Source organism: Notolabrus celidotus, chromosome 8, assembly GCF_009762535.1.
Source record: "Notolabrus celidotus isolate fNotCel1 chromosome 8, fNotCel1.pri, whole genome shotgun sequence".
NCBI classification, from domain to species: Eukaryota; Metazoa; Chordata; class Actinopteri; order Labriformes; family Labridae; genus Notolabrus; species Notolabrus celidotus.
The window spans coordinates 12,589,044-12,613,003 of record NC_048279.1 but is presented as its reverse complement, the minus strand read 5'-3'; the positions used below and the strand labels follow the sequence as shown (position 1 = coordinate 12,613,003).

Here is a 23,960-nt window from a genome sequence, read left to right as displayed (position 1 = left end):
TCCTTCCTCTCCCTCCCTCCCTCACTGCAAAGCCCTGTTCGTATCTCCATGTTTACTGCTTGTTGACATGGAAAATATTTTAGGGTGAAATAGTAATGATTCATATATACACACAGACTCACTGCACTCTCTGTTTGTCTTTAAACTTCACTTTTCCCCAAATCGTTTATATAAGCCATGTTTAGGAAGGGGAGAGCACTCACTCACTCTCTGGAGTCTGAACTACTGGGATTTGTCTTTTATGAAGCTGGAGCTGCTTTTATTTACAGTTTTTTCATCAAGAGCTGGAGTGGGATTGCGTGGGCAAACTGGGACTTCTTATGGACCGAGCATGCTGGACATTGGAGATTGTAATTTGGCGAGTGTCTGAGTATTGAGGAATTAAGTTTTGTTCTTTAGGCACCTGATCACTATCTATTAAGAATGAGAGTTTTTGAAGTATGAGCATTTTATGTGAGCCTGCAGGGATTAGATAAAATCAAGGGAAAAATTAAGGAAATTCTAGTGTATTCCATCGACCTCTAAAGAGCACCAAAAATAAAAGGTTGTTCAATGACTTCCAGGCTGAAGGACAAGGTACATGATTCCTTTCATCACCTGTATGCGTGTGTCTGGAGTGTGTGTAGATGTTTACACACAACAGCAGGTTGGTAATGCGGAGCTGAAGCACTGGGCATGACGACGTGGCTCCAGGCTTGACGTTCTCTGCTGCCGTTTACTAAACAGCCTGGATAGGACATGACTGTTTTAGTAAATACAGAAGTGTGTGTGTATGTGTGTGTGTGTGTTTTAGTGTGTGTTTTGGGTTGATTTGGTACCAGGACAGTTAGCTTTCCGTTCAGGTAGCATTTATCTAAAATGAAGTGGTGCATCTACTCACTAAACCTGAACAGATTTACAACCTGTCAGTCTCTACCTCTTAATGCACAACAGTTGTGAAAGATGTGTGAAATCTGTTTTGCGCAGCTATAATCAGGACAGTTCTTACAAACAAAACCCTCTCATGCATAACAGCTCAGGTATAATCCTCCCTGTCTGAGTTTATATTATAAACACCACACACTGTAAGCCTTCTACCGCACAAACGCGTACCCACACGCACGCATAAACAATATACGAGTGTGTGGGTGCGTTCCGTTAGATCGACAGGTGTGTGGAAGACTGCCACGAGCCAGGCAGCAGGTGGAGATGAGGATTTATAGATTTTAATCGTATCACTCTGTTGAGCAATAATTCTACTGCCTAAGGCGAGGAAGGTCCACAGCTACAGAAACATGTGATTGATGGATGCTGTGCTGGTATCCCTGAATCATTGAGAAACTACCGCCTTTCATTATAACTATTAAAGCTTGGGCTCTTATGTAAAACAGCTTCATTTTAAAACTAAAGTGAAGAAAACACTGCAAGTTTTTATATGAAGGTTTGCTTATTATTGTCTACAAGGGAACAGATAAAAGCAGATGAGAAGAAATGCCAGGAGGAAAAAGTGTTGCACCAGTTTGATGTCTTTGGATGGGCTACCAGATAAAGAAAAAACTCGCCCTTTATTAAGAGACAGAAAAACAGACGTGGGAAGTTCCAAAATGTTAAAGTGTGTAAAGACTTATCAGTTTCAATAGAAGCTTCTTGACTTTGGTTTCAGGGAGTCGGTCAGGTAAATCCCTCAGGTTTTACCGTTTCTTATCTGGAAAGCTCCATCTGGAGCAGCACATTTTCCCTCTGACCCTGTCATTCCTATCCATGGTGTGATTAACGGCTGCAAATTTGCATCAATTTAAAACTGTCTAAGGAAGACAGCAGAAGGTGATGTGTCTGCTGTTAATGAAGTAGACTGCAAGACAAAAGCCCTATAATGTTTCTGTTGGCAGATACACTCGCACCGGATCAACAAGGCAAATAGCCACCCCTGCTCTTGATGCCACATCTTTCACCTGTCAGCATTAAGTCTGAACAAGATAGAGAGAAAAACAAACAAAGTTGGCAGCACAAACCATCCAAAGTGCCAAGACGATTAGGGATAGTAGTGCGACATGTTGGGACAGTGATACCACTCTTATTTACAGTGCTTTTCTCTTTTGTCCCCCCTTTTCTCTCCTTATCTCCCGCTTCTTTCTCTTCTTCTTTTAATAAGACTCCTGATCCATCCTGTAATATCTTCAGGAAAAGATGATCTATTTGCATATGAATTTGGCACAGTCATTTTTCCCGGATGAGTGCTGAGGTTTATGGCACGATGAGAGGCAGGACATACCACACAGTTAAATCAGATACGAACAATAAAGCAGAACTTTGTGATCCCAACGCAACCTCATCACTTTGTTTTAAAATCAGTTATGCAAAATTTGAACAGGGTGACCTGTTAACCTCCAACCACTAATACACTTTGTCACTTGTGCCAGATTGTTAAATTCCACTTAATGTGGGTCTGAGGAGTGGTGCTCCCTCTTTTTGTCTCTCAGTGTGTTTCTTTCTTTCTTGTGTTTAGTGTAAATGATTGTCATGCTGCCTGTGTTTCAGGGTAAATAAAGGCCTAAGGGTGATACCGATCAAAGAGTATATATTTATTCAAATTACGTATTTGCAGGACACTTCATAAAAGAGTAAAGCCAAGGTTAATGTTCGGAAAATTCCATTTATCACTGTTAGCCACATTTGATCCGTGTTAATGTTATATAGGTTCATGAATCACTTGATTTAGCTGATAGTTTCAGGAATAATTCATTAAAGCTATATTCCTGATTTAGCACAGTATTCATGGACATATATGAATGTGTTCCAAGAGTTTGAATGTGTTTTTTATCTTTGTTGAAATATTACTGGATGGGTTTTAACTGCTGGATTAATACATTTAGCATCAAGTATTATTATCAATTAGTTATCCTGAAATTACTGCTCCACATATGAATGCATAAAGGTACATCAGGTATGAACATCAAACTTTACAGCACAGCTTGTAATATTTATATTTAAACAATCTTTTTTCTTTTGTTTTATTATATAATACATATTACTTAATGTATTTTGTCCCTTTAGGCTTAGTTTTGAAATTGCAGCTACAGAACAAAGCAAACTAATGTCTTTGTAAAGTTTGGACCTGTTTGTGTGTACAAGACAATAAAGCTTAACACACATACGTCTCATACAGTTTTTTCTTGGTTTGCTTTTGATCACCTTGCAGGTGTTTCAGAGGATGAACAGCTTTAATAATAGAAAACAGTATTCAGCTTGGGGGTCCATTGTAAATCAACATGCTGTGAATAGTGTGGAGTGATTTTGTTTATTTGGTAGTCAGTTCATGTTTCACTGCTATTCAAAGTTGCTCTCTCTCCCAAACTAATCACCCAGTCCACATTATCTGTGTTTAGATGGTGTGACAGACAGGGATTTCAGTGCTAAGTGTCGTGGAGAGGGGCAGCATGGGAATGTGAATTTTACCGTTTAGAAGAATCAGTTAACTATCCATCACACAAAGATCAGGTTTCACTGACATGCAGGTTCGACACTACTGGTCATCGCTTTTCTGACAGGACTGTTTTCTGTCAGTACAGGCTTACTGTCTTGCTTTTTTCTGCCTTTGTTTTTGGGGAGGGGGTGGATGTGTAAAGGAAATCACAAAGCAGATTCCACTTGTGTGATAATGTAACAGAATGAAGCGCAATGGTAGAATTCAAAAAGCTTTTATTCATATCAAAAAACATAACATATGTAGAATATAGCAAACATTAGAAGTTCATTTTGTACAATTACAGTAAAATACCAACAAACCCAAAATACAAATGTATAACATTTCACAACACATTGAAAAAATAATAAAGTACCACTTCTGTTTAAGACTGTTAGTTCATCATACTTTAGTTTTAGTAAAAACAATGACATACACTTTAAACTTGATCTTTTGTTTTGTCTCTCAGCACAATGACTTCACACTTTATGTGTTGTAATTTAACTACTCGTCTAGGCTAAATATGCTGCCTGAGCAATGTAAAGTCGATGTCATCAAAGAATTACAGAGAGCCGTGTGGAATGACCTGATGTCAGCAGATCAGATCTAGGATCAGTTAGTAATGAGTCAGATCTGATATAGACTAGCTTAACTTAGAATAATAGCTGACAGAGGATCTGATAGCGTGAGTGACTGTGGTTTCAGGGAGTGACACTTGTAGTTCATTGTTGCTTACTCAGCTGTTCCTGTGGGAATCAAAGCCCTTTTACTCAGCTGTCACACGCTATAGTGATCTCAACTGTCTCTGTCAGCGCAAACATACTATATGTGTGTTTGTGTGTGTCTTTCAGGACAAAGCTTTTCTGGAACAAAAGCGACCGGACAAGTAAAATGAGTCTTTTTCCAAACTTAAATCTTCCCTCGTACTGTCTTATTAAACTTCTGTGCCCTCACGATGATAGATGATGCCTGTTGAACCAAGCGTAGGGTAAAAATGCCCACTGGAGCCACTGTACTGACTGAGAATAGGACTGGTGTAGCCTAGAGAAGAGTGGGTAGGCGAGGAGGAGAGCACAGGGGAGGTGGGACTTGTGGTACCCACTCTTGACCTCCTGAGTTGGGGGAGTAGCTGCTGAAGCTTCCCGGTTGTGGGGGTCGATGAGGCCCGTCTAGAGAAAGATTGATCTGCAGGGGTCGGCTTAGACCACCCCCCACCTCGTTTACTGCTCCGGCTGTCACCCCAGACATCTCAGATAAGAAGCTGCTGAGACAAGGTGTGGGACCTGACGATGAAGGGGAGGGGATCCTGTCAGCTGTGGGGGACATGTTAAGGGAAGAAGGGTTGCCAGAGTGTTTGGGGCTGCCTCTCTCACTGTCGCCTGACTCTGGAGCTCCACTATCACCTCCAGCGAGGGAATCTGACTTCCTCTTCCTTTTGCGGCGGAAATTTCCGTTGTCGAACATCTTTTCACAGTTCGGGTCAAGTGTCCAGTAGTTGCCCTTGCCTGTAAGAAAAACATAGAATTGTTGAAGCTCAAATTCAATCAATTAAAAACAATAAAAATAAGCATTTTAAAATTACAACACTCCAAGTAAAGATTTAAGCAATTCTAATTTGAAATTAACAATCTGAAATAAAATAAGAATAGGTCTCATTTATATGAGATTCTGAAAATAGAGCAAAAAATGTGAATTGAATTTAAAATTTACCTGGGTCATCCTCATCTCTTGGAACTTTTTTGAAGCAGTCATTAAGCGACAAGTTGTGTCTGATGGAGTTCTGCCAACCTGCTTTACTCTTGTTGTAGAAAGGAAAATTGTCAGCGACGTACTGGTAAATCTGACTCAAGGTCAGTCTCCTGTCTGGTGCTCCGTGAATAGCCATGGCGATGAGAGCTGAGTAGGAGTATGGTGGCCTGACCAGCTTCATCAGGTCTTCTTGTGAGGGAAGAGAAAACCAGCTCAACTCTCCCCCTGGGCCTCCAGCCCCAGCAGGGCCCAGGTAAGGCCTCTGCATGCCATAGTGCTGAGGGACAAAGGGAGGGCCAGGGTTGCCAGGCGGGCCAGTGGTGGCCAGGTACGGCGGTGTGTTGATGCCGGAGCCATTGAACCAGAGGTAAGGGTTCGGAGAGGAGGTGGTGTAGTCGCTCAAGTCGTAGGAGGTCGGCGTGGTGCGCTGAGGACTCGGCAATGAGGGAGGAGGGTAGTAGCAGTCACTGTACATGCTGAGCTCGGGGGGCTCCTGGCCCAGGCTGGGGAACTGTGGGCCACACCGAGGAGGAGACTGGCCCTGGGCCTCAAATGAAGACATTGTCAAAATTTCTTCTCACCTTTGAGTGTCTTCTTTATTCTTCAGTTGTCCTCCTTTTCTTGCCAAACTGTTTTGTTCTCCAAGGCAATTCTGTCAACAAAAGAGTCTTGTTCTTGTTCAGATCTGCAGGCACTTGAATGTTAGCTGCTGATCCAAATGATGGTCTCACTGCTTCCAAGTTTCTCTCTCACCCCCTTCTTCTGTTTGCCCTTGCTGTGTGTCAAGATGTCACCTGTCATACCTGCTTTATCTGTTTCCCTGGAAACACCCCCTGCCTGCTTTGATTGGTTGTTTTCTCAGGTGAATATTCTGTTCCTGCTTTCTCTGTGTTTTTCCTGCTGTCAGCTAATTCAGTTCCTCCAGGGGTTTTGTTCACTCTCAATTAAATAATTTTCCACTTGAGCTGACTCTTCAACACTAGCTAGTCATCCGTATTTTTGGATAATAATGATGAAAATTTAAACAGACTTAAGTAATGTTATTTGGTTGGTTGAAAATCTACACTTAAATAATTATTTGTTCTGTGAGCTATAATGGAAAGTTATTCACACTGTGAAGATAAATAAGTTCCATGTAGGATAACAAGAGATATAATTGTAAAAACATCCCAGCTGATGTTTTTCTAATAACAGAATGACATTCATAGTAAGGCTTTATCACTGTGACATTTCTGTAAAGCCTGGGCTACACTTGTAAATAAAGGATTATAGGTAAAATTAACATTTTCTGACAATAATCCTTTCAAACCAACCTTTCTTCTAATGTTTCATTAACTGTGGTGAACCATTCATGTCCATGAAAACATAGCTGACAAGGTTTAATTTTACTATGAGAAAACTAGGGAAAAATCCCTGCACATTGGTAAAATTGAGATGTAATCATGTGAGTCATTTCTTGATAAAAAGGGTTTCAAATTAGTACCAAACAGTGAAAACAAAAAGGCTGTGTAATTATTTAAGCTTACTTGGATCATCCCCGACTTTTGGTAGGCTACGTGAAGCAGTCATTTGGTGACAGGTTGTTGAATGGGGTCCAGCTAGTCAGCTTGTACCAAGGACGTACTGGTAAATCTGCTCAGTCTCCTTTCTGTGCTCCTTGTACAACAAGGTTGAAACAAAACAATAGAAATATTGTAATGTAAGCTTTGAATAAGTTTTAGCAGTAAAAAATCTTAAGTATAAAAGTAATCCACACCCATAAAGTGAATTAGCTTAATCCATAGACTGTATAAAATATGGACGTAGCATCCGTGACATCACCCATCTGTTTCTGAAATGCTGTTTTGAGGCCAATCGTCGTCAGCAGCCATACTGCTGCTGTCGAGCGACTGTGACGTAAAGAGTCGGGCTTTGAGCCTCTTAGCCCAACTACAGTGTTCCCGCCTGCCAATCAAGCCAGCTGTGCCTCTCATTGGAAGACTGGTAATCTCAATATCTTCGAAATTTCCGGGTCAGAAAAAATTCATCCCCCGTACAGTGTGTGCCGACCGAGAAATGAATATCCATATACACTCCTCTTTTGTACCAGGCTGTAAACATGTTTATTTCTGCTGTAAAGATTGTCTTTTGAATTGGTGTGTATGTGGTTTCCGGTACTTCCAGAGCCAACCTCAAGCGGATCCTTGATGAACTGCAGTTTTTTGCACTTCCGCATTGGACTCATATTTTCAGACCGGAGGTCGCCGCTTGGCTTAATCCGGTGTGGCCAATTGTGAGTTGAGAATACTCTTTATTTTATATTTAGACCGTTTATTTTTCTGTAACTGAAGATAAATTTTTCCCTTTTATTTCCCTTTTAATTCATGCAGTTCTACTGATACCACAGCTCTTACTTTTGTGCTGTTGAGCAAGCAATAGTGATGGGCGTATCTATTCTGTGGTATCGATATATCGATTCTCACACACTACTCATTTCAGTTTTGATTGCTCTAATAAAATATTGATACTAATTAATAATTGCAAAAAAAAGTGCACGTGTCACTTATGTTTCTTTTAGGGTAACTTACTTGAAAGTTTTGTACCAAAGAGGCTGTTTTAAGCTTTTCACTCATATAATTTCAATAAAGGATGTTAATTATTGTGTTTTTCAAAATGTATTTCATTGTTTAAAAAAAAGCCAACAAAGATTTGCATATTAAAGTTGTTAAATGAACAGTATTTGTCGAGTTGTCTTTCAGCATAGTTTTTTTAAATCACTGTATCGGCCTTGGTATCGGGCATCGACTAAATTGCCAAAGTATTGTATAGTATCGAATCATTAAAGTGTGGTGTCGCCCAGCACTACTGAGAGGTCAAAGTTCGTTTCCAATCCCACAGTAATATCAAGGAATAAGGTTTTTGCGTTCCATTACCTGAAAAATGGAAGAACGTTGCGTCATCACGTTTTGTACTGAATCTGCGCAGTAAGACGTTTTTTAACGAGTATCTCGCGCGAGAGTTATTTCCATGACGTACTTTATCGACACATTTCGGTAAGTTTCGCTTGTTTTAATAAGTTATTAGCTCGAATCAGCATTAACTTCTAATAAAATCCTCAGTGAGCATTTGTACAAACCGCCTTTCAAATTAACAGATGGAAATTATTCGATAATGTAACGTTACCTCGGCTAACTATTTTAATACAACCTAGCTACATTAAAGGTAGCACCTCAAGACAGTCAACACTTTGCGTCAGTTTAATTTATTTTAGTTGCCATAAAGTCTCTCCTTTTACTCACCAACAACGTATTAAAACCATGTGCTGGTTTGTAATATAGATGACCGATCCGTCTTCGCTCCCTGAGCTCCCACGGACAGCTGCGACAACGTTGAGTTCAACAGTGACGTGGAGCGGATGATCGAAAACGTGGAGAATATATCAGGTATGCATCCATCATCTGTTGAATCATTGTGTTACATTGTCTTTATTAAACATCACTTATTTGAAGAGTCGTGCAGCTGGATCGCTATTATAATGTTCTAATATGGATCTGTACTTGTATCCTCATTTTCTCTTCACCTGTAGTGCAGCTGACCTGGATGAATTATGACATGGTGGCGCTGCGGACTAGTCCAGAGCTCGGGTCCATTATGCAGAAGCTGGAGGAAGCCTTTAACAGATGCAGAGCTGCTGTGTACAGAGACGAGCAGCTAGAGAGTAGTGAAAATCCTGATTCTACTGGCACAGCACTTAATCACCAGATGTGACAAATCATTAGAGCTGTTAGTTCACAAGAGCAGTGCATGGAAATTAAGTGGAGGTTGGTTGATACAGTCCATACAGGAAGCTGTATTTCCTTTGCGTGTTTGAGCAACTTTTGCAAGTTCTAGAGCATATTTTATTCACTCAATGCATTTGAAACATTTCTTACGATGATGCGCAGCCAAGACTGCAGCTTTCTAAGTGTTGTTTATATAAGCATGCTATCTTTTTTTGCTTCATATGTCAAGAGTTCTTATTCATTAAACCTATGTTATTTAATAAAACAGTGAGATAAGATGAAATTGGGCTCTGTTGTTTTATTTTGAGACACATGACTGGCACCTAGTCTTGATTGTACTGATGTTAGCATATGTTAAACTCTTGTGTGGCTTGCTCCAGCATTCAGAGCTTCTTTTCAAGTGTTCTGGAGTTTGTGTCTGGTTTATAACTAGGTGATGAGGTCTGTTTTGTTGTTGTGTAATTCATTTTTCAGATGGAGACTACAGAGAATAGACAGCACAAGCTGCCAAGTCTGCCAGCACTGATCTGGAACACATACTGAAAGAGCTGGACTCCTTGTCTTGCTGCATGGATCAGCTGGCGTGTATGTATTACTGTTTATTCCCATCATCTCCCTACAACCCCAGAATGTCAGGAAGCATCAATTTTGCCAGCAAAATGACCTTGATGTTTGATTTGCAAATATGCAAAGCACATGATGTAACTGTTACACCAGATCTGAAATGTGATAGCGAAAAGTGGATTTTTGCTCACCAACTGCTGCGCACCTTCGTCTTGCTTGTTGATGTCAGGGGTGCAGAGTTACATGATGCTACATGATGTCTGTCAGATCGCACTTTGCTGATGGGTAGATAGGAGTAACTGAAGGATTTCACACACGGATGTCCATCAGGAGATTTGATGTGAAGCATAATGTTGCAACTTCTTTTTTTTGCCAGGGGGAGACAGTTGTGGGCAAAGAAGCAGTCAGATCTGCTTGTTGCGATGTCTTGCCTGATCAGAGCTATCTGCCTACCTTAACAGCTTGAGGCCTTGAAACAAGCAACAGCTGTTTACAATGTATCTATCAATGTAAGAGGGAAAAATGTGGTACTGTACCACTTTGTGCTATGTTCACTTTATATTGTTATGAAACATGTAGGTAACCACACAGAATTAAGGTGCTTAAGCAAATAGTTCCAACAAGACAAAAGACGTGCTCAAACAGATTTCAAACTGTGTTTTCAGACAGCTGTTGTCATTTTCAGAGAGCAAACAACTACTCAAAACTTAGATGTACTTATTTTCCCTCGTACTCTTGAATGCTGTTAAAAAGTTTATAATCTTCTGTCTCACCCTGTCTTCTGATTATTTCAAGTACTCCAGCGTTGAGCAGCTCCTCTTCATTTTGCATTGGCTGGTGAAGCAATAACAACTGCTGCACTCTCAGAATATCAATCCATACAATCTGCATGAAAACTCTTTTGTGTGGATGCAAATTTGTCAAATTCTGCAGTGATCAAACTTCAGTGTTTTCATGCATGCCTAAATTGTGATGTGCTTCTACTGCACAAGACATTTTACAATTCTACAATTTCATTTAGCAGACACTAAATTTGTATTGTCCAAAGCAATGTGCAACACAAGCAATAATTTAGACTGGAGGGAAAAACCTTAGTAAGTGTGACAAAATGCTTCAAGTTGATTGGCCACAGGTTCTGCCATCTAGTGCCAGAAGAAATGCCAGGTTTCTTGCTTTTTCGTTTTTTTCCAGGGATTTTTAAAGATAATGTTGCCACAGCTAATCAATACAAATATTCAAGTCAATAATATCGTTCAACATTCAACATTCATATTCAGTGCTAAAGATTCAATAAGAGCTGGGTTTTTTAGACCTGATTCATTCTACCCCTGAGGACAAAGAGGAGAAGGGTCAGGTTAAGTGCCTAGGTGTTCCCTGAACAGTTGAGTCTCAGACATCTCATAAAAGTAGAAAGGGACTCTGTGGATTGTAAGGAGATGTCAGCACTTTAAATTAGCAAGACAGAATGAAAGGACTGTTAACCATGAAGTCAATCATTCGGATTATCTTCTGTTTGGTCCTTTCATCCTTAGTGTGGAACCTTATATGTTCACTGCAGAGACATTCTAGACATCTCACACCTGAGGCACTTAAGGAGGAAGTTATTTGTTTTCTGCCTGCAGTGCAAACCCAGCTGAAGCTTTGTGATCTGATCACTTGTGTTGGCCACCCTGACAAGCTGGAGCTTCTGAAAGTCCAAAAGGAAACACTGAAGCAGCAGCGGCCCGTGGCATGGCCTGAAACTGAGGTATGAAGAACACAGGTAATGCTACAAAAACACTGTTTAATGAATTATACAAAACCACTTTAAAAACAATCATTTGGTAAGTTTATTTCGACTTAAAATCAATTCTGGTTATCAGGAACAGGAATGACATTACAAGAGGTTGGCGGTTGTGGAAATGGGGACATATGTTTCAATGTTTTTATACTTGTTAACAAGCCACAAGGGCACATTCACACAAATCAGCATAGAAAAACACCCACATTAAGCCTGATGCTGGTACTGGTCAGAGTCCCGCAGGGTGCAGCAGACAGCAGTGGCTCTGCGCTTCAGAGCTCTGGTCTGTGGCATCAATGAGCAGCAGTGGGGTGTGTGTGATGGGTAATCATCTCCCTCACCCCAGGGAAACTCTACAGCACAGCAGCAGACAAAAAGATGACAGGGACCTAATGACGCAGCGCAGCACAAGTCTGCATCAAACTCCCAGAGGCGTCTCAAGATGTGAACTTTTCAGTTCACTTTGACTGAACACAGACTGACTTTTTCCTCATTTTAACATGGTGGATAATGGCATCATCATTTTCAGCTTACCTTGTTATTGAGGCCATTGCCCAGGGAAAAGGAGTTGCCTTGGTTACGGATTTTAATGTTGAAAACCTTGTGTTGTTTAAGCAGCATCAGGGTGTACGGATGCTCATCAGAAACTTTTGAGCTGTCTCTCACTAGAAATGCCCCGTCCTAAACGCAACAAGACATACAGATCCACACAAACACACTTTAACATGATGTGATCATTGAAGTCTGAGTGAAATTCAGCCTTGTGTTTGTGCGTTCTCTAGAAACAGAAGGATAGGAGAGGTGAGATTGTGAGAGGCAGCATCTGACCTTGTTGACCTCTCTCAGAGCAGCTTCAGCGGGATGTCTGGTCATCTGTCCTCCATACCAGCTGGGGTCCATATCCTGTATGCACTGGAATAAAATAAAACAGGCATGTCAGGACGACTACGAGTGAACCAACTCTTTCTACTGTTTTCTCTTTTGCAGTGAAAGAAAGGTGTTTTAAATCTGTTCTTTTGTACAACATCGCCACCTGCTGTTTTTATTTTGAATGTAAAGAAGCAAATCTCTATTTGGAAATGTGACTTATAAACGTCTTTCTTACTATGGTCCCCCCTTTTGATTCTCACCTGTCTCGGTTCTGGTAATGGAGAGTTGATTTTAACAGGCTGTACTGGCACTGGAGGGGTGTGGTGACTTTGCTTGTTCTAAAAGAGGAACATCAAATTAAACATAATAAAAACATTGTTTTTAAATCAACTACAGAACACAACTTGCTCTGTTTTGATTACCTGTTGGACACATCTGTGGATTTTGGGGTTTTTGGTTTAGATGCCTTCCTGAAGGATGAGCTGAAAGCCTTGACAGCTGCCCTCTGGTGGACAGGAAACAGACATGCATTATTATGTGACTGAAAACTTCGAACCAATCCACACATATGCAGCAAACTTCGCAGCACATACTTGATTTTTAAGGTCATTCTGAGATGAATCGGATGGCCCGGGCTTCTTGCTCCTGTCAACAGGCAGACTGGGTTGTCCTGCTGTTTTTGCTAAATGGAAAACACACATTACCCCAAGTGAAAGATGACCAACATAGTCATAAATAAGTCTGGTTGGTGTGGAGTTGTTAGATATGATGTCTACCCGGTGCTTTTGGAGGTCTCTTAGAGGTGTCTTTTGCTTTTTTGGATGAGGACGTGGAGGTCTTGAGGTCCTCTCAGCAGGGGTTGGGCCATGATCAGAATCTGCTCACATACATACACACATTTTGTGGCTACGCCTTAAGGGATGCTCTCAAAGCATAAATAAAAAGCAGCTGACACAAATGCTTTTGTCTTTACATGTTTTTAGGTGATTTTCTGTTACCTCTGTAGTTATTCTCTTGAGGTGTGGCCACTCTCGGATGCTGAGGCAGTTTGATCTGGTCTACAGCGGGTATCTCATACTCATCTGAAGTGATTTCCTCATTGTCTTGAGCCAGTATGGGGCCAGATGTAGCCGTCTCTGCTTCCCTCCTGGTGTCGACCCTCGTCTTCATGATCACTTTCATTGTCCTGACCACAGTGATGTGAGCGGGGAGGAAATCAGATTGTAGAAGTCAGTTTTAGTTAGTCCTTCTGTTGAGTGACATGATTTCAATAATATATTTCAAACCGGAAGTTTGTATCATTATAAGTGTTTTGTTCTCTTACAAACTCATCTGAGTCCCAGACTTCCTCTTCCTGTGCAAATGCTGTGAAAAAATAAAGAGAAAGTATCAGACCTTTGTAAAGGTGGCTTTTTCTTCATTAATGACATGTAACAATCTAAGTGTTCTGTAACGGGCATAAGTAACTGATTCTTCATGACTATACCATTGATTCTTTGGACAATAATTAATATGAATAACCAAATGAAGCTTTATTGCCATTTTATTGATTTGAAAGAAAAGAATGCAAGAAAATAGCAGAATATATACTGTCATCACCAGTCTACCACGATACAGTTTTGATCCTGTTCAATTCAGAGGCCTGAGATTGATAATGACATTGTATCATTTAACACCATCAGTTAAGTGATATATCTATAAAAAATAAAAACTTAAAGAAAGATTCAACAATTTTCTTACGGACATTTTTAATGTATCTGGATGAAAATCAACTTCATTTTAATTGAAATAATAATAAAAATAGAAAATTTCTCCTTTACTTTAAGGTTCAAAGTTGTGTTTCCATTTAAGGTGCTAGGCCAGTTTAGTTTTGTGTGTGTGTGTGTGTGTGTGTGTGTGTGTGTGTGTGTGTGTGTGTGTGTGTGTGTGTGTGCGCATCATGCATGTGTTTCCTTTTTTTATCTTTGTCTTTTAACTTATCTTTCTCTAAAAAGCATAAAGTTTTCAAACTTGTTTTCCAGAGTGGAGGAGTATAGTCTGATGTGACAATCTGTAGGTAATGACATGCTTAGTCTTGGCTGCTTGCCATTGTCTACCTGACGACAGTGACACAGATTGTGCAAGGAAATTTCAGTGTAAAGACACATCTTAAGATGACCACGCAGATCGATGTTTTCATTTTGTATTGATAATATTAAGATGACACGGCATACAGACCTATATCAGTTGTAGAACCCCTGTCCCTTACCTTGTTGTGGAAGCGTTTGTGCCTTCGTTCTACACAAAGAAGAAAGCACATGAAAATGATCCATGTTGGTTTGGTTACAGTCACACAATCAGTGGAAGCTGTAGAATACTATCTTCCTCTTACTTATGTCCAAAGGCCTTCTTCTGCCCCCCTTTGCTGATTTGACTTTGGATTTTTGAGATCACTCTTAAAATGCACAAAAAAAACATGAGTATCTGCCACAACTACCACTAGATGATGTCATGGAAAAAGATGACCTGTCTTGTCTTACATAACCCCATTGAAACTTTATAACAGACAATATGTGATTAATATTAAATGTTTTTATTCAGACTCACGGGACATAAAGGGCGGGGAAGACGTGGAGGTCACAGTCGGTCATTTGCTGCATAAAGATTTGATTATTATGAAAAACAGAAGAGCAGTTTAAAAGAGTGTTTCAAACTAGTATGAAAAAAAGTACTACAGAGAAATAGTCGCACCTACCATGAACTGTGCTCCATTTATGCCACTTTTCATCACTGCTTTGTCACAACCTGATAGATTTAGCTAAGAAAATGTAACTATTTTAGAGCTGTACAGTTTGAAGTTAGATCCTTTGAAAATCACGAAACAGCTTAGATCAAGTTTCATTCTTGTCATATGAAAGAATTAAGGAATCTAACATAGTAAACAGACCTAGCAATATTTATCACAGTGTTCTGTAGAGCTTGTTTCTTACATATTTTAAATCCTGTTACAGGTGATAAGTTTATTTTCTTTACATGCTGAATGTCTAGTTATAGATTAACTCAACAGAAGAGTAGTAAGAACAGCACTGAACTGTTACAGAGGGTACGGATGAGTGTCTAGTTTCTACCTCTTGGTACTCACCTTCCGCATGTAGTCAGCCAGACTTTGGTGATTCCATCCCATCACCTCTTTTTGAGAGGGAAGATTGTTGAAATTCATGCCTGTCTTTTACAAATATCACACTCACTGAAGAACACTGACTTGTAAAGGATTTGGATTCTTCAGCCTACCCTCTAAAGTGACACATAAGAAAGAGCACTCTGCACTTTTTAATAATCAGGCTTGTGGTGTGACAGTTTCAATACCCCCCATTGTGTAAAAGACTGAAGTAAAAAGTTTCAGGGGTTATATAAAGCACTTGAAAAATATAAATAAGTGCTCACACGCTATGCAGAGTTCAGCCACATCTAAACATAGAAGCTTTTACTTTCCCTTCACAGCCCTGCACACGCTGACACATGCTCAAATGAAAATACTGTGGTTACCGTTGTATTGCGTTGTATCTAATGACTTTTTAACATGTATTTTTTTTCTACATTTCCAAAGACCTTTGTGGATGTTTACCTCTCACACATCTATGCAAAGATGAAAGCTGTCACTTAGATATATTGGTTTTCAGCAATGTTGTGATGTCATGCATGCTTTTTTCTTCCAATCCACAACTTAACATTGTGCCTGAAGCTGTGTCAGATCTTGTGTCCCAGCCTGTCCTGTGTCAGGCCTCTTGGTTTCTCACACCCAGGTGAGAGAGGAGGGCAGCAAGAGGAGGCATGATCAATCACGCTTAGATCCCCCAGGCATGTCTGGGTGAATACATGAGTCCTCCTGGGGGGTCCTTGTGGGTGATCACCCCCCTCTGGTGTTTCCCTCATCTGTCCTGCTTTTGGAAACACTCATTCCCTCTTGAAAGAGATGATACTTCTGCTGTGGTTGAGGTTTGTAATACAGAATAACCATAAACAGGAAATGCAACACTTGTCAATGTAATATCCAGAAAACTGAAGTCCAAAACTAAAAATGTTGCAGGAAAAGACCAACCCTCTCTCTGGGAATGTTGCTTTTTAGGGAAAAGAGAATACCAGTAATTAAAAGAAGACCAGAGCAATCAAGCAGAAACATCATATGGGACCAATATGGAAACAGTAATGTACTCAGTGGATAGCAGAGATAAGGGGCTGGTCAGTGAGGACTTCCAGTGGGGTGAAACCTTCATTAACACACAGCAGGACAGCATGGGAAATACGGGACTTCCCCACAAGCAAACAGACAAATGGGAACTATGGTAGGGGGCGTTTTGGTCAGTGTTTTGGTTGCGTTACTCTTTATGTTGTGGTAGTTCTTCAGCTTTCTGTCCCTTCTTGTGAGACATTTCCCATGCTAGGAAGCCATTTGGACTTAAAAGACTATATTCAGTCAAATACTGTCAATTAGTTGGGATTTTTCAAGTGTTTCGTAAGCATTTTAGATGAGCAGCTGAAGCTAAAATGTCATAAACAGCAAGCAGTGTTTGTTTAAATAGAAAAATGATGACTCCATTGGCTGTAACATTATTAAGATCTCGGAAATCGAAGTGACAGCAGTTGATGTAGTGTAAAGATAATCAGACTGTAATTCCTCACTTATCTTGTTATTTACAGCTTCTACAGTAACTGCTCTGTAAAGATAGTGAAACAGCCCTCTTTCTGTTACACTCCCACCCCCTCACCCTCAGGCATTATGGAGGTATTATCCACTCCATCACTCATTGAGCTGAGACAGTGGCAGATTTATGACACGTCCAGCTGAGAGGAAGATTTTTGGAGATACAGGGGGTAGAGGGAAGATGGAAGGATGAATGGATCCTCAGACACAGATAGGCCTGTGGGCGGAGAACAGGCTCCTCTCAGACCTAATTACTTGCAAATTATAAGATTAGAATTGAACTGGAATCCAAGGTGGAATGTAAGTCACACTTATTTAACTTCCCTGGATCTATAGTGTGATATCTGAACCCTAATTTGACCCACTTTTCTGAGAAGCTTACTTTGAGTTTGGTCAGACTGTCCTGTTACAATCTGTCAGTATGTTTCCCCCTACGGCTTTGATGTATTGTGATACATTTGCATTGCCTGTGGGGTGTGACAAAGAATAGGATAGGCAGTGGTGTCCTGGATTAACAGGCCAACTAGCTGGAAATACTTCCCTAATTTGTCTTTCAAAGCCTTGCTGCTCTTTGAATGAAATCAATACACGTTGACATCAAAGTGGTAGTGGATCAACTGCTGGATCAACATCTTGGTTAGGTGCGAAGTGCACCATGTTATCCATGTAATCCTCTGTTAAGTGTATTCACTCTTTTCTTATTCTAATAGACGCTTGTGCCCTGTCATAAAATTTAACCACCTAAGGGTTTATTAAGTAAAATGACCAAATGTTTTATTTTTGCTATGTGTGCAAAGAAAGATGACATCAATATATTTATTTTCACATTTTATTTCAATTTAAAAAGACCGATATTCATAAATAGACACTCAGTGGTTATATACAGAGACAGGGAAGGGAATAAAAAGTGCAAACATACATTCAACATCTCCACATGGGCCATTATTTAACAGACAAATTGTGATTTTAAACTCAAAACATATCAACTTCAAAATAGAGTCTGTATTTCATTTGGGTCCTCTGTGTCTGCGGCGAAAGCCGTGTCCATCTCCGTCCCTCCTGGCGCACACATATTTCACCATGACCTGGGAGCAGTCCTCACAGTTCACCGTGCAGCACCAGTGGAATTTGCAGTTGCAGCTGCTCACCACCTCCGTGCGTCTCTCCTCCACCCTCAGGCCGCATTCATGACACAGCCTGCGGCAGCTGCGTCTCTCCCACTGGCTTAGCCCCTCTGCGTGTTGCACACACTCCCGACCCTCTGTGCCGTAGAGCCCCATACTGGTGTTCCTCCTGCAGTAGTCTGGGGAGTCCTCCAGGTAGATGAGCTCCGTGGGGGCCACGCTGCTGAACGCATCCACGATGGCACCACGGTTGTCCGCGCTGTTTCCTGCACGCATGCGCTTTTTGTCAATGTCCAGCTTTTGCGCTTGACTGTGTTTGATCTTCAAGTAGTTTCCGATTTCTCTGAAATCAGACAGCTGCGTCCAGCAGGTTTGGACACTGCAGCTCTCAGACATACCATGGCACCTGCAGATGCGCTTCATTGTCGCCTTCACGGCCTGTTGGAAACCATGGGAAGTTTATTAGTGCCAACGACCTTAACCTGGGCTCTCTTACGCTAATGTGTGAGATGTGACCATAACTTACCATCCGCCCGGCTGCGTTGTTGTGCAGGTTGACAGCAGCCCTGGAGTCCTGACCAGTCTCCTGCGCATCCACGTACTGTTTGGAAATCCTCTCTCCGAAATCCACGTTATCACTGCAGCCACCCCACCCAGCCACGACCGCCTGCACAACGTGTCACTGTTAACCAGGTTTCCAATGCTAAACATCTTCAAGATAGATAGTTCAATAACCGTACAGGTTTAAAGTGTCATAAAGCCACTACCTGATCAGACGTACAGAATAGATAAAAGTCTGTATTATTACTTTTGTTTTAGAAATCTTACCAATCTTTCCGTTCTTGGAAACATCACATCCACAGTTGTCCAAATCTCCCAGACTACAGTTTCTGGTCAGAGTGTACACGACCCCGGCTGCACTGATGGCGTGGACGAAAGATGTCTCTCTAGTGGCTGTCGATAGAAAAATAACAATGAAAACAAACCTATAACTCTCAGAATACCTCTTTGCGGGTTGTATTTTTGCTGCAATCACGTCTTAAATATTGTATTTGATTCAAATGACTTTCACCCAACTAATGTGACAATAAAGTGAACATACACTGGTTACGCATTGGAATATTCATGTGTTGTCTATACAAAAACAATCACTACATGATCTCCTGTGTTGATATAAAGGCAATATATTGGTTTCACCATTTACGCACGAATATCAATAAAACCCGCATCAACATTTCAATTAATGTACTTCATCTCGACCTACCGCGTCTGAGGCCTCTGAGCTGAGTTGCGCTGTCAGGACAGTTCCATCTGTCCCACGCAAACTGGTGTTTACACTCCTCAATCCCTCGTTGTGCGCCCACTTGTACGCTCCTTTCATAGGGGAGATATGCCTGCAGAAGAGGCAATGACATTTGTTTTTCGCCTGTTTTTCATTTTTTAAATGTGTCTCTAAATTCTCAAGATAATATCACCACCGAAATATTTTCTATATATACCTTCGGTCCTGTCATGAGTAAGTTGTTTGCCAACCTGAGAAAAAGATCAAGGGTGTTGAGATTAATTTATGTTAAGTTTACTTACAGAGAGAATACAATAAAACTGCAGTTAGTCTCTTACCAAGCATGCCCCGGACATGTGTGCAAAACAGCCAGAAGCAAAAACAATGAGTGCATCATTTTCAACTGTTCCAGTAGCACCCAAAGTAAAAATGTAGTTTATTTCGACCTGTGCGCTCAAACTTTCTGTTTTACTTGAATGAAGAACAAATAGAACTCTTGTTCTTTGTCTCAGCGGGCACAGAAAGGTGATTGGTTGACGGATTCAGGAAACGCCTATATGCGCACTTCAAAGGATGGCATTAGGCAGCAGTTTATTTTCCTCCTTTAGTCTGTGTGAGTGCAAGGGACGAATATACAAAAAGCTGCGACGGAGTTTTACTACTGATAGACCAGACTCAGTCACGATTAATTTAGAAAAATAGTTATTTGTTTATTTAGACACATATAGATATTTGACATTTACAGACTTCACAGAAGACAAATAACAATCCTTACCAAACATCCCTAAACACAAACATCAGCGTGTGAGCATGCGTAGAGAGGTTGGTGCTCAAGAACAAAACTGATGTAAAAACAGAATCACATCCATCAGATAAAGTGCATTAAAAGGCCACAAGCAATGAGAAAAGGAATGAAAATAAAAATGTTACAATACAGAATTATGCCCCATGCTTTCAGAAATGTGAATGCAACGAGAAGTGATACAGATACTAGCTTCATTGTCTATACAGCAAATTACAATCATTGCCGGCGCGCACGGTGCCTGCGCTTCGTTTTGTTGTGTGGTTTTCTTCCGCTCACTCTACGTGCACAGTAATATTTGGTCACCACCTGCACGCATTTGTCACATTTGACTGTGCAGCACCAGTGAAACTTGCAGTTGCAGCTGCTGACAACCTCAATGCGCTTCTCCACAACTCTGAGGCCGCATTCATAGCACAGCCTGCGGCAGCTCTTCTTCCCCCGCTGGGCCATGCTCTTGCCCCCCTTTAGACACTCCCGGCCCTCCGTACCCTGATATCCCAGGCTCAGGTTCTTGACGCAGTAATCCGGAGAATCCTCCAGGTAAATTAGCTCCGTGCGAGCGATGCTCCGGAAAGTGTGCGCGATGGCCCCTCTGTTGTCTGCGCTGTTCCCGGCCCTAACGGGTCTCTTGTCCATCTCCAGCTTCTTTGCTTGCTCGTGTTTCATTTTCAGGTAGGTTCCCACTTCCCTGAAGTCGGCCAGCTGCATCCAGCAGGTTTGGATGCTGCAGCTACCGGACACTCCATGACACTTGCAGGCTCTCCTCATTGTAGCTTTGATTGCCTGAAAAGATAGAAGACTTGAATTTCAAACATTTATACTTGCTGCATTGAACAATATTAAATACCACTGAAGAAATTAATCACTCATAGTTAATTCCATAGATTCATCCAAAAAAAGAAATGGTATTTTACCAGTCTGCCGGCCTCGTTGTTATGCAAGTTGACTGCTGCGCGCGAGTCATGTCCACCTTCCAGTGCGTCCACGAACTGTTTAGAGATCTTCTCTCCGAACGCCACATTATCACTGCAGCCTCCCCAAATCCAGCCTCTTCCACCTGTTGAATCAAAAATGTACATTAATAATTCAACTCTCGAATTAAAAGTTAAATTGCGTAAATTGAAGTCTAATGTCGTAGACTTAATTGAATGGAAATGTACCTGTCTGTCCAATTCTGGAGTCATCGCAGCCACAGTTGTCAAAGTCTCCCATACTACAGTTTTTGGTAAGCGTGTACATCACCCCGGCTGCGCTGATTGCATGGACAAAAGATGTCTCCCTTGTGGCTACAATAAGTGTCAAAAAGGAAAAGCAAAGTGTTATTCTATGTGATCAAATTTGACAACATAAATGCTTACAGGCTGTACTCAAACGTCGTGCGTAAAAAGCGCGAATGCCATGCGTAAAGACTTTACAAGATAATATAGAGCATCTATTTGGGTCTCATCAGTGTGGTTCCAACTAAACTTTGAGGAAAATCTGTTTTATTTCTTCATGGATATCAGAGCACAACTGGGGACACCTTCTTGCGTAAAACATTATTTTTTTTAACCAAGTGTCTCAGCAAAACGTACAGCTGCTGAGATTTAGCTGAACATCCAAAGCTAAATGTCATGTACAAAATATCAATTTATGAAAGCAAATGTCTTACCACTTCGAAGACCGTTGTGTGTGGAAAGTTGGAGCGTGTTCTCTGGACAGTTCCACTTATCCCATGCGAACTGGTGTTTACACTCCTGTATTCCACTTTGTGCGCCCATCTGCACGCTGCTGGCATAGGTCAGGAAAGCCTTAGGAGAGAAAAAATGTATCATCAGTTCCGTGTTGTAGTCCTCCAGGATGAAAAGTTATTTATTTTTAAGAAAACAGGTAATATCTAACATTCGGATGACTGAGAAAAGTTTAACACGTTCCCAGATATATCAAATCAGAATTTACCTTGGGTCCAGTCATGAGGAAGTTATTGACCGTCCTAAAGAGAAAAACAGAAGCAAATCAGTCACGTTAATACCTGGTAACTACCCCTTCAGAGTGAACACATTAAACCGTAGTGTATATTAATAAACTCCTTCAAAAGTTGACGACATACCAGGCTAAAGCGAACTGATCAAAATAGCACAAGGACAGAACCAAGACTGGAAAGAGATTTAAAGGTCCCATAGCTATAATCCACACAGATGCCCTGATTGTTTGTATCCCAGATGTGAGTACCACAGGAGCAGGAGTCAACTGAGGCAGTACCCGGACTCTGATGATATTTATATGGTCGTGCCCCTTTGATTGACAGATTTTTCCTGCAGGTAACGTTTCGCTGTGAAAAAGCTTCAACTACGACAGTGATTGCTACGTTCGAGAGACAAATAGGAGCCGTCGCTGCGTAAGTGCACTTCAAAGAAGTGACGCAGACAGCCAAACAGCCCCTCATTCATTCACCTGTCGTTCCCAGGACTTAATCCTGATACTCTTTCCCACTAAAAAATAATAATAAGCGGATTTAATCAGAATATCACACCCATATACACACATGAATAACTCATAAATAATGTTTTGTATAATATTAAATTGTATTGGAAAAGAAAAATTGGAAATATGTAAATGGCACACCACCGTTCACAATGAGGATAGCCTACTGCAATTCTATAGAGTACTTGACACAATCATACATGTATTTTGTTGATATAGAGGAGATTAGAGAGATTATGATACTCCCCATATATATCCCCTACAAATGCCATTGTTAAAATAGTCCTCAAGTATTGCATTAATAAAACTTCAACTTCATCTCCCAAAGAAAGGTGTTCATTGAAAAAAACGAAAATAGAGTTCCATAGAATAAGATAACCTATTATGTTGACTAGATTTTGCCGTAAGGCGTTATGTAGTTGAAATTTGGGAAATGGCACCAGTGTCTCAGTGGGAACGACAGTGGCTACAAAGCTATAAAGTCTTTCAGGAGCTGATGGTATATAGTCATGTAAATACTGCCTCACACATCGGCGACATTGGCATCTTCGTGATAATAGGATAATAGATGTTTCCCTGGGAAGCAACTTGGTGTGAAAACAGTCTGGAATTTACAAGAGTTTAGACAATATAAGAATTTCACGGATTTAACTTGTGCGTTAATATTGCACGGTCGTATTTTTTTTGGTGTCAGGGTGGTTCTGTTTTGTAATTTTTGACAACCAGATAGCCAATATGGATTGAATCTATATTGATCATCATCACCTTAATCTAGGATTATCCAGGACTTTGTCTCATCACATTCTGCTGATCATCCTCCTTGATTTAGCCTCCATGATCACTGCCTTCATCAACAGTCACCTCTGTAGTTTCTGTTCCAAACTCATACCGTGATTTGATGCGAGAGGAGTTATCAACTTGGTGACAAACATTAGAGTTTTTAAGAGAAATCGCCTGCACTTGTCAAATCCCCTTTAAGCCACTCAAAATCCGCTAAAACACCCATCCACTCAGCGCATTAGACAATAGCCGGGCGACTGGGCGAGGCTCTGCACTCAATAGTGGAGGGGTATAGGTGAGGATAATCCTTACTAATTAGGTATGGCCCACATTCATTCTGCAATATGACTGAAACCTAGAGCCCCTCAACACCTGATTGGTAAATAATACAGAGCGATTAAAATGCTTCATAATTTGTCCCTTAAGTGATTTTAATGGGTTCATAATAGCAAACAATAGGATCGTATCCACTTGGGCGTGTTGAAGCATACGTGCTATATTGAAACTCTCGAGTACAAATCACATGGGTTGTAAAGAAGTAGCCTTCATTCAGTTAATCTTTTCTTGCTCTTGTTGATCAGGAATGTTGTCACTTTTACAGAGAATAATCATCTTCATGCAGTCAGCATGATAAACGACGATACATGATGATAAAGTTT

At 40.8% G+C, this 23,960-nt stretch overlaps 5 protein-coding genes across 6 annotated transcripts in view; 1 reads left to right on the top strand and 4 right to left on the bottom strand.

Annotated features, from left to right (window-relative positions):
- Positions 1–8,739, bottom strand: part of gabrp (gamma-aminobutyric acid type A receptor subunit pi) — a 34,185-nt gene extending 25,446 nt beyond the window's left edge. Inside the window, exons 1-2 of the mRNA XM_034690701.1 lie at positions 8,470–8,739; positions 6,718–6,847 (exon numbers count right to left, since the gene is read on the bottom strand). Coding sequence (XP_034546592.1) covers positions 6,718–6,760 — 43 coding nt within the window. The 5' untranslated portion in view covers positions 6,761–6,847; positions 8,470–8,739. The remainder of the gene's footprint in view (positions 1–6,717; positions 6,848–8,469) is intronic.
- On the top strand, positions 8,111–9,235 carry syce3 (synaptonemal complex central element protein 3). The gene is made up of 3 exons (XM_034690344.1): positions 8,111–8,138; positions 8,536–8,613; positions 8,757–9,235. Exons 1-3 carry the CDS (start codon positions 8,111–8,113, stop codon positions 8,936–8,938), a joined length of 288 nt encoding a protein of 95 aa, XP_034546235.1. The 3' UTR covers positions 8,939–9,235.
- Positions 9,236–11,288: 2,053 nt separating this feature from the next.
- lcp2b (lymphocyte cytosolic protein 2b) lies at positions 11,289–14,586 on the bottom strand. The gene is made up of 10 exons (XM_034690343.1): positions 14,538–14,586; positions 14,415–14,443; positions 13,491–13,531; positions 13,165–13,352; positions 12,943–13,043; positions 12,723–12,848; positions 12,427–12,504; positions 12,125–12,208; positions 11,831–11,977; positions 11,289–11,649 (listed from the first exon to the last, which is right to left on the bottom strand). Exons 3-10 carry the CDS (start codon positions 13,496–13,498, stop codon positions 11,590–11,592), a joined length of 792 nt encoding a protein of 263 aa, XP_034546234.1. The 5' UTR covers positions 13,499–13,531; positions 14,415–14,443; positions 14,538–14,586; the 3' UTR covers positions 11,289–11,589.
- A 3,115-nt stretch (positions 14,587–17,701) lies between these two features.
- LOC117817488 (protein Wnt-8a-like) lies at positions 17,702–20,110 on the bottom strand. Its single transcript, XM_034690216.1, is given in 7 exon segments — positions 17,702–18,409; positions 18,498–18,624; positions 18,626–18,638; positions 18,800–18,925; positions 19,236–19,365; positions 19,471–19,504; positions 20,029–20,110. Coding segments are annotated over 7 exon segments (1,008 nt in total). The 5' UTR covers positions 20,052–20,110; the 3' UTR covers positions 17,702–17,854.
- LOC117817487 (protein Wnt-8a-like) lies at positions 19,939–23,376 on the bottom strand. Of its 2 annotated transcripts, none has more exons than XM_034690215.1 (6): positions 23,287–23,376; positions 21,997–22,030; positions 21,710–21,848; positions 21,219–21,344; positions 20,973–21,115; positions 19,939–20,841 (listed from the first exon to the last, which is right to left on the bottom strand). In XM_034690215.1, the coding sequence occupies exons 2-6, from the start codon at positions 22,009–22,011 to the stop codon at positions 20,275–20,277; spliced, it is 990 nt and encodes a 329-aa protein (XP_034546106.1). In that variant the 5' UTR covers positions 22,012–22,030; positions 23,287–23,376; the 3' UTR covers positions 19,939–20,274. The 2 variants fall into 2 exon arrangements, with proteins under 2 accessions (XP_034546106.1, XP_034546104.1); XM_034690213.1 differs by lacking the exon at positions 23,287–23,376 and adding an exon at positions 22,148–22,293.
- Between the last annotated feature and the right edge of the window lie 584 nt (positions 23,377–23,960).